At 37.2% G+C, this 10,345-nt stretch overlaps 2 protein-coding genes across 3 annotated transcripts in view; both read right to left on the reverse strand.

The window, feature by feature from the left end:
* Positions 1-265: 265 nt before the first annotated feature.
* On the reverse strand, positions 266-2,891 carry LOC111468598. Of its 2 annotated transcripts, XR_002714773.1 has the most exons (4): positions 2,459-2,891; positions 2,152-2,265; positions 2,013-2,069; positions 266-887 (listed from the first exon to the last, which is right to left on the reverse strand). XR_002714773.1 is itself a non-coding variant. In XM_023113859.1 (3 exons), the coding sequence occupies exons 1-2, from the start codon at positions 2,657-2,659 to the stop codon at positions 2,014-2,016; spliced, it is 564 nt and encodes a 187-aa protein (XP_022969627.1). In that variant the 5' UTR covers positions 2,660-2,891; the 3' UTR covers positions 266-887; position 2,013. The 2 variants fall into 2 exon arrangements, 1 of the variants encoding a protein (XP_022969627.1); XM_023113859.1 differs by having other exon boundaries at positions 2,152-2,891.
* Positions 2,892-5,056: 2,165 nt separating this feature from the next.
* LOC111468594 (transmembrane protein 184B-like) overlaps positions 5,057-10,345 on the reverse strand; it is an 11,008-nt gene continuing 5,719 nt past the window's right edge. The window contains exons 6-8 of the mRNA XM_023113853.1: positions 6,926-7,211; positions 5,815-6,048; positions 5,057-5,723 (exon numbers count right to left, since the gene is read on the reverse strand). Coding sequence (XP_022969621.1) covers positions 5,379-5,723; positions 5,815-6,048; positions 6,926-7,211 — 865 coding nt within the window. The 3' untranslated portion in view covers positions 5,057-5,378. The remainder of the gene's footprint in view (positions 5,724-5,814; positions 6,049-6,925; positions 7,212-10,345) is intronic.

The raw sequence follows: 10,345 nt of genomic DNA on the forward strand, positions 1-10,345 counted from the left end.
TAATGATAATATTTTTAAAAAAAATTATATGGGTGATATATTTATTTATTAGGATTTTTTTAATAAAATTTATATTGAAAAATGGAAATTCAAAAATAACTATATGTTTAAAAAATAATAATAAATGAAAAAAATTACTTGCTAAGAATAGATCCTTTCAAAAATAAATTGATAATTTTGCGGAATGAAAAAATGAAATAGGTGACAAGGATGTAAACAAGGAAAGCTCGTTCGTCTCTGCCCCACTGCTAGACATCTCTATCTCTCGTGCAATTTCAAAACCTCTCATCCATTCTCATTATGTTAAGAGTTAAGTTTTAAGTCAACTTTCTCGACTCAACTTAGCTTTAGTTGGATCGTGTTGACTATTTTGGATGTTCTATTAACTCGATGAAAAGGACAAAATACACAACCGAACTAAAAATACAGAAAGAAAACCAGGTGAACATGGCTGTTCAAGAATAAAAAGGAAGCAACCAAACACAGATGAAGAGAAATGGAAGAAGAAAACTCCAAAAGCAAAGCCATGGCCGCTACCATCAAAGAGGAAACCATAGCCAAAACCCTCCAAACTGAAGAACCAACAATCAAAACCAGAAACTCCACCAATAAGGCTATCAAAACGAAACTCTAGCCAACAAAATAATCTCGGTTTCAGCTCCGTATTGAACGAGGTCTTCCTCGGTGAACGGAGAACGAAAGCAGGACGACGAACTCGGCTCAGAGAGACTCAAACAAGGTCCTGCCTCCATAACAATGGCTTAGGGAAGAGGATCATTTGGAGGGACCTCCAATCCAAGTTATCATCAAACAAAGAACAAGGACCATCTTCCACACCTTAACATCAGTTAGACAGACACAAAGTGCAGCTTCAAGCAACTTTCAATCTGTAGTAGGAAAGGCAAACCTTATTAACATTAATGAAATAATTGTGAGATTCCCACGTCGGTTGGAGAGGGGAACGAAACATTCTTTATAAGGGTGTAGACGTGTTTTAAAACCTTTAGGGGGAGCCTAGAAGTAAAAGCGCAAAGAGGATAATATCTACTCGTGGTGGGCTTAGGCTATTACAAATGATATCAGAGATAGACACCGAGTAGTGTGCCAACGAGAACGTTGAACTCCAAAGGGGGTGCACACCAGGCAGTGTGCCAGTAAGGATGCTGGCCTTGAAGGGAGGTGGATTGTGAGATGTCACACCGGTTGTAGAGGGGACGAAACATTCTTTATAAGGGGATGGAAACCTCTCCCCAGTAAACACATTTTAAAACCGTGAGAAGTTTTAAAACCTCTCCCTAGCATATGTGCTAAACGAAACATTCTTTACAATGTTTTTAAAATGCATATGCTAAGGAGAAGTTTTCACATCCTTATAAAAAATGATTTGTTCCTCTCTCCAACCGAGGAAGGGTCTCACAATCCACCCCCCTTCGGGAACAGCGTTCTCACTGGCACTCGTTTCCCACTCTAATCAATGTGGGGCCTCACAATCCACCCTCTTTCAGGGCCAAGCATCCTCGCTGACACTTGTTCTCTTCTCCAATCAATATGGAATCTCACAATCCACCCCCTTCCGGGTCCAACATCCTCGCTGACACTCGTTTTCCTCTCAAATCAATATGGAATCTCACAATCCACCCCCTTCGGGGCCCAGCATCCTCGTTGGCACTCTTTCCCCTCTCCAATCAATATGGAATCTCACAAGCCACCCCTCTTAGGGGTCAGTGTTCTCGCCGGCACTCATTCCTCTCTCTAATCAACGTGGAATCTCACAATCCATCCCTTCATGGCCTAGCGTCTTCACTGACACTCATTCCTCCCTCCCATTAACGTGGGATATCACACTATATTTTCAAATGCCAATAACTAATGGAATGTCAATATATTCCTCCCGAGTATACATTCCAACTATGAACATACATCAACAGGCTACTTTCAGATCAACCAAACAGAATGCAAGTCTAACCCAATACTAAATTTCCATCAATATATGAACAAAATTTGTTACATACCTCAACAAGCAAACCCCAATTGAATGTCTTCTTCCTGTTTAGTATCCACTTGAAAATCTGTCAAACAAAAACAATATGAACAAACTGCACACAAGCATCAACTATCAAGATATATGAACAAGAAGAACGAGGAATATACCCAAATGAGGATTGGATTCTTTGGAATAGAAATCGTTCTTTTCAATAAGAACTTTCAACATTTCATTAGTGAACTTCGGGTGATTCGGATCAGTCGGAGATCCATTCTTAGAATCTGAAATTGAATGTTTCGCAAAACAGAAACCACAGCCTTGATTTACACTCGCATCATAAACACTCTTATCCCAAGAATTTGTTCTTGTAATACTAAAAATCGAAGAAGAACAAGAAGAAGAACAAGAAGAGGTCCTCTTAATCCTACACCGAAGAATCTGTTTCTTCGCCTTTCGAAATGGATAGAACATCACCTGTTTCGCTTTTCCAAAGCCTTTTTTACCGATCTCCATTTTTCCATCGTCATCGTCGTCGTCGTCGTCGTCGTCGTCATCATCATCATCGCGCCTGATTTCGGCCGTCGCGATTCTTTTACGAGTCTCGTCGCCATCGCCATTAACGCTACTGCAATCAACAGCTGAGATTTGGTTTTCAATATGTTTTGATTCGAACATATATAAATGCGATTCACAAATTGAAGAACAGAAACAAAGGGGTGAAATGGGATGGGATTGGATTGAAATGAATTTGTTCGAATGGAGAAATTTGTTTGGAAATGATGTGGGCCTACGACAGACAGAGCCAGGTGGGTCTGTTGGCGAGTGATTGGCAAATTGCTTGTGTGATGAACTTGTTGGAAACGGAAGAGAACAAATTTGAAACTCTTTTCTTTTTTTTTTTTTTTTTCTTGAAACAACTAAATTTGTATTTCAAAAATTTAAGATTCCAATTCTTTTATTGTTTTGTGGAGCTAACGTCCAAAATTTGGAAGAAACTCGTGTTTTCACGACTCTACCACTCCAGTTAATTCTTGTTTCGTGGTTCCATATTTGTTCGGCTAAACAATGGGACATGAATTCGGCTTTAGTTTCACTCGGAAAAAACCATCTTATTCTCGACAATGTTTATGTCATTTGATTTGATAGTGTTTCGTTAGATAGAAACAGGTTTGGTAAATATCGAGAACTCTCGGGTGAAGTATTAGAACGGAAAAATCTATTAGATAATAAACTATTTCTCGCGATGAATCAAGAAACTGAAGTGTTTTTCTTGCATATTCTTGATAAACTAGCGTTTATACATAGATGTAGGAATATTTGTTCAGGAAGTAAACAGCTCATTTGGCATCTCTTGTCTCGGTAAAGAATTCTTAATGTAAAGAATACACAGACACGAAAGACTAATCTTTGAATAGGAGTGGATCAGCAAGATTTCTAATGAATTGGGTTATTCGAAAAAAATCTTGTTCGTTGAAAGATCTATATCGTGTCTAGTAGTGCACGGTTTCACGCTGCAAAAACTTCACGCCATTCTCTTGAAGCTCACCCTCTTCCACATAAATAATCTGACGATTTGTAGTTTTGGACTGAAGAAGTAATGTCACTAGATCATTATCAAATCGACTGCACTCTTTTTCTTTCTATGAGAATCTCAATAAAGCGCCTTCTCTAACTACATTGCAATACAACCTTAACGACAATTGTCTCTTCTTTTTCAAAGACCGTCGGGCCGTAAAGCTTATTCAAAAGATGTATTTTATTTGCATTTACGCCTTTTGGAAAGAGCCGTTGAATCAAGTTCTGCATTGGATGAATTGTGACTGTTTTACCAATTGTTGAGACTCAATCAAGAGATGTTTTAGTTTATGTTCTCACTAATGTAATTTCTATTGTCGATGGAGAAATGTATACTTTGAGCACGATCTATTGTCATATATACTTGTAGTTATTGTCGTATATACTTTGAGCACGATCCTTCGTTAAGGTACTCCAAGTGGGGCATACTCCACTTCCCTCTTCTTCATGTTAGCAACGTTGTCAGGCTCACTCGTATCTTATACAACTTAAATCACTCTAAGTCATTCATCTACCCATCACACTACCTTAACTAGAGTGTATCGTCTATGAGACTTTAAAGTAATGTCACCACATCGTCGTCGTCTGTAATTTCCTCACTTATGGTGGCATGTGACGTACCTTGTTCTTAGCTCCATTCTTCTCCATTCATCTACCTTGTTCTTAACAGTTTCCTAGTTCCTCCCTCGTGAGCTGGTGACTTCGTCGTATTGTTTCCAAAATAGAAACCTGTTCTGGCCAAACAACGGTCCTCATATTCCTCCCACAAGAGCCAACTTTAGACTTCTCATGACTTAGACCATTTGAAGAAGTTTTTTCCATTAATTCAATATGGCAATCGTAGGTAAGATCACGTCTTCTAGGCAACAAAAACTTCCTCTATTAGTGGTCGAACTTTTGATTCTTCTAATATAATGGTAAATAATCAAAGGGGAAGATGAATCTTAGATATAATAAATGATCGATAACTATAAAAGCTTCATCGATTAGAATAAACTTTGCAAGAGCAATTTACATGATTCTCCTCATCAAATATGTACATAAACCTATTATACTTACCATGGAAAAAAGCTTCTCTTAGCCTCGCGTTTTAAAGCCTTGAGAAGAACGAAAGGGAAAGCCCAAAGCTTCTCTTAGCCTCGCGTTTTAAAGCCTTGAAAAGAAGTCCGAAAGGGAAAGCCCAAAGAGAACAATATCTATTAGCGGTAGACCTAGGTCGTTACAAATGGTATAGAGCCAGACACCGGACCATGTGCTAGTAAAGATGCTAGGACCCAAAGGTGGTGGATTTAGCAAGGGTCCCACATCGATTGGAGAAAGAAAAGGTCAGCAAAGGCCTCGAATGGGGTGGATTGTGATGTACCACATTGGTTGGGGAGGAAATTTTAAATCGCTTGAGAAGAAGCCCGAAAGGTTAAGCACAAAGAGGACAATATCTACTAACAGTGGACCTGGATCGTTACAAAAAGAGAACAAAATATATATATATATATTAAATAGGTTAATTCCCTTATTAAATGGAATTACACCAATATTCTTCAAATCAAGGTTATTCCCTCCACATTACAGTATGGTAATTAAAATGAATTTATATTGCATGATTGTGTATCAAATCCTAATTCATAACAAATCAGAATCGTGTATTGTATGTATATACATCACCATGGACTGAAGAAACACGCCATTCTACACAATTTTCTGTTATGCCGCAATGCCAGTGTGCACACATACTCTCTAAAATCTCTATTTGTATTATATCTTTCTTTGCGTATTCAGTTCCTCACACGATCGTTTTTTCCTACCTGTCCGACAATTCTCGTCACCTCGTTTCAGTTTCATTTGCTGCAGGAACTTTCGAGGGGTAGCTCGACATATCCAAGTCAATAAGCGACATATCGTACGGTGTGGATAAAGAGTTAGAGGCATCCATTAGAAGAGATGACTTCATTGCATCGGGATGTGCTGGTTCGAGGACTGTATAGGAATTCTGAGGGATTGTGGAAAGTGGAATGTCCTCTACCTTGTTTGCAAACATGTGTTTGTTTCTTCTAACAGTGTCCATTTCGGGGCCGGTAGGCACGAAGGTGCGTGATCGGTACTTCCTCGTTCCTTCGTCACCGTCACTATGGTTATAAAGAACGTAATCGTGATAAGTTGGTGCAAACTGCAAGAGAAAAGTGGTGAGGACAATGAAGAATCCAGCAAAGAGATGCAAAACAATCTCAAACTTGAAAACTATATCAAAAAAAGCTCACTTGGTGGACTGTATCGTGGTAAAAGTCATTCAGTTTTAAGGCATGTGCAAGACTTCCGGTGAAACCACGCGAACCACCAATGTTAGCTCCTGCATATTCTTTGTATGGAAATGCATAAAGATGGCCCAATGCGGCTATAAGCATCTCAATGCATATGAGGAAATCTTGAAATTGAGCAGCTTCCTCTGCATTCTTGATCCATTGAGTTTTTGCAGCAAGAAAAACAAGGACGCCCTAAACCAAATTACATAGCAAAGAAATTTTATTATAGAATCAGTTGCTGTTCATTCTACATGCTTCAGGTTGTGACAACAATTTCTGAACTAAAAAGACATTTTGATGATCGCATACTATTTGTTTTTGTCTACAAATTAAGCTAGAATTTGATAAACAAGTACATCACCCCAGGATGTTTATTTAACGAAACCGAAAATGAAAGAATACAAGGTCATACAAAGAACAACTCCGCAAGACAAACTACAAAAAATACCTCCAATCAAGTAAAATTAGACCCAATAAGTAATTACAACGAAGTTTTACCACAAAAGAATCTACATAGGGATCAAACGTTGTTAGAAAATCTGTAACAGTCCAAGCACACCGCTAGCATATATTGTCCTCTTTGGGCTTTCCCTTTTGAGCTTCCCCTCAAGGTTTTTAAAACGTGTCTTCTAGATAGAGGTTTCCACACTCTTATAAAGGGTGTTTCATTCTCCTCCCCAATCGATGTGGGATTTTATAAAATCTCTTAAGCCCTCTAAAAGTTATATAGTTCCTCTATCCCAAGGACCCCACAAAATGCGCACTCCAGCCTACTGAATAATACCGGGTAACCGTTCAATGTTTGAGTGGTTGTAACGAAGATTAGCATCACATTCTATCTGAAGTCTAACCCGCGTTCATTCCATAAGTTTTCTAAAACTAAATTGTAAAACACATTATTTCCCATAGTAGATTACACTCACATTTCAAAGCCACCATATTTAACCTTCCTCTGAATATGTTGTAAGAATCAACACAACGCCACACACACTACACACACTAACGAAGGAAACATTCATATAGAGAAGCAAGTGATTTGGAAAAGGAAAAGAACCTAAAGATCACTCACCTGCCAGTAAGTCAAGAAGACAACAGACTTAATGATGATGAACTTCGGGACCGGGTTAAATGGTTGAAGTAAGTCTTTGCATGCCACATAAAACAATGCTAATGAATAAAGAGCCATTGTGTATGACATAGTATAGATGATGGTGAGATAAAGGTATGATTGTTTTGGATTGAAATTTCCATCCTCATACTTCCCTTTTGCATATAAAATAAGTGTAACAGCAACTAGTATAGGCTTCAGAATGACAAATTGCAAACAGCCTTGCTTGCACCTCCGTATAAAACGCCTGCATAGAAAGCAACCCGTAAGGTTATCTGATGAAGTTTCAGATTGATTCTTTTGTTTTCCTGATAAGTGAGGAAAGATATAATACCCAATAACTAGATATTAGATAAAGGGTTATCCTGGTTAGGTTTTGGAGGAAATTACTACTAAACATCACAAACATTGAGAAGCTTACTTAATATTCTTTACTATTTAAAATAGATTATAATTACAATTAAAAGCCCTCTGCAAATGGAGAGCAGAAGGCAATTAACAATACAAAGAAAGCTCAGCAAACTAGGTTCATTTCTCCAAATGAAAGCAAGAAGGAGAAGCAATAGCATGAACAGCACCTTGTCTAGGTAGGCATGGTGCCCTTGTGAAGCGCACTTATGCTACTAATGTGTAGACATGAGGCAACAGATTCAGGCACTTCTGTTGGTCTCCTTACCCAACCTACTCAACTGAACCTCATTCATGAAATGTCTAGTTTGTTCTCTCTCTCTCTCTCATCAAAGCATGCAACAACTAAGTAAGGTCTCTCTATTTCTCTCTGTAGTCCCTCCAACCCTCCCTTTCTATCTATCCTTTCGTTTCATTCTCAATCTCTCTTCCTCTCACTCTCCAACAATTCTCCCTCTGCCCTAGTATCCATTGGATGCTCTATTAGTCATCTCTCCATCTCACTCTCTCTCTGTTCCTCTCATAAGCTCTCTCTCTGCCTCTCTATCTCACTTTTTTCTGCCTCTCTCTGACTCGTTTCACTCTTTGCCCCTCTGCCCTCCACGGTCTCTATCTATCTCTTCCACTATTTTAAACCTCAATTTCACTCTCTCATAGTCGCTTGGAACACATTCTAAGATGATGGTTTTCCTTGCACATTGTTAACTGCTCAGAGGTGCCAAAACCTATTTGCGTAAAAATTAAAAAATTTCTTGAGATTTGACCATCTTGAATTCAAAAGGTGAGCCATGTAATACATATAATTCATTCTTCTCACTCTCTCTATATCTATTAGTAATCTATAATAATCGAACAATGCTGATTTGATTGATTATTTTTGTCATATGTTAGCATAGATGTCAATAAAAAGGGTCCAAAAGAGATCCAACATGGTGTTCGGTGATTACGAATATGTCATTCCTAGCAAAATATCTTAGAAAGATGTGGACTAAGGAAAGGTTATCCACATATTTGAGGAAAAGGATACTTTTTTTTTCATATTCACAGGTGTCTAAACCAACTTTCACACATCTGAACTAATCTCAGTGACCATGCCAAAGAAACTTGTAGGAATTTAAATCCTATGTACGTAACCATCTTGGTTTCAACTCATTCCCTATAAGTCCATTTACTTCTTCACTAGCCCCAATGATTACTTTTACAGAGTAAATGTTTAGACGCTACATTTAGAGAGTAAATGTTTTCAATAAAGTAGGTATTACTTTTATAGAGTAAATGATTCTTCAACTCATTCCCCATGATGGCTGCAGAAAGGCGCTACATTAACAGAGTAAATGTTTTCAATAAAGTAGGTATTGAATATGACAAGATACTTCACAGATCAAAAGGAGTTTATATTAGACTTGCTAAAACTCAACTTGCTGTTGCTCGTAAGGTTCTCTAACATGATCGAAAGAACAACTAGGGAAAGACGCTTACTTTAGATGAATAGAAGAATAGGAAGCATATCCAGGTAACAAGAAACACACAGTTCAAAGTGTGTAGATGCCTACTTTCTCGACTAAATTGTGTCCGCTCTCAAGGTTTTGAGCCCTCTAGTTTGAGAGATCCAGGTGGATCACAAGAAAAAGTCTCCCAAGAGATTTATCAATGTGGCTATGGATCTAGAACTGAGAAAGCAATAACTGATTCTTTTGGTGAAAATGGAGGAAAGTATAGAGATATTTTCAAAATCATTAGTTGGAGATCAGAAATTCAATTGAATTAACTTTTGAATGTAGTTGGGTATTATTGAAACCAGAAATTATTTATTCAAATCCAAACATTCAGCAAGATAATCAAAAGATTAATGGGTGTCATAAAAAAACCCATGGCTACTAGACAAAGAATTAATAGAAATGGGGAATATTACCTTCATCTTTTCTTAATTTGCCCTTTGGCTGATGCTTTGCCCTATACTGATTGTTTTTTAAGTAAAACTTAAATTAAACATATTGATTTTATTTTATTTTTTTATATATAACTGTGTTTATTTTTAAACTATACGGAGAATGAATGAAGCAACGAACCAAAGATATCTTTTCAAACAGTTTCCAGAATGAAAATAACTCTAGACAGTTAAAAGGTGTTAATCTACAAAACAGTAATTATTAACTTTGAGATAAATATATACTGGAGCATCCTCTAACATCATTTTACGTTCTTCACATAAATAACTTCTCATCCATAAAATTTGCCTAAATATGGGCTAGTTTCTTACTGCTCCAAATAGCCCAGCAAAAACTTCATAGTTACATAAGATGGAACAATACCCAGAACATTTCCACCAAAAGATAAACAATATCCTGCGAATTTGCAAAATGCCTAATATTATACCTACATATGACTTAAATGTCTTAACTCCTGGAGTCTAGAGATGGAACAATACCCTGAGCATTTCTGAGAAATTCAACGCTTGGGTCCTTATGTTCTTGGAGAGCCTGATATTCTCCTTTTTGGAGTCTAGGATATCCTTGAGCATTTTATTTATTTTCATCAATTCCACAAAACACGTACAGTTCTCAAAAGATCATAAAAAATCCTTTGATATATATCTCAAAAACTTGTACTCTAATTATTTTTAATTTAATTTATTACACTAACCAAACGAGGTTACAGAATGAGGGAGAAAAAACTCATCTCTAATAATGGAGGACTGCAAAAGAAATCACGTATGGAAAAAGAATGACTATGATAACAAAAGGGGTATATAACTTGCACAATACCTGGAAAGAAAAGAATAATATCCCAAAGAATACAGAGAGGTCTTTATTCACTCTTAAAAAACTTGTTTCTCTCCCTAAATAGTTCAGAACTCCAAGAATGTTCGAAGAATTGAGACGCAAGAGAAAGGATGATTTGAGGATCTCTCTCCCTCCCTCTTTTTTTCTCTTTTGATTTTTCATTTTTTTTTTTTTTTTTTTTTTTTTTTTT

The sequence above is a fragment of the Cucurbita maxima genome, unplaced genomic scaffold (assembly GCF_002738345.1).
Source record: "Cucurbita maxima cultivar Rimu unplaced genomic scaffold, Cmax_1.0 Cma_Scf00037, whole genome shotgun sequence".
Lineage (NCBI taxonomy): Eukaryota > Viridiplantae > Streptophyta > Magnoliopsida > Cucurbitales > Cucurbitaceae > Cucurbita > Cucurbita maxima.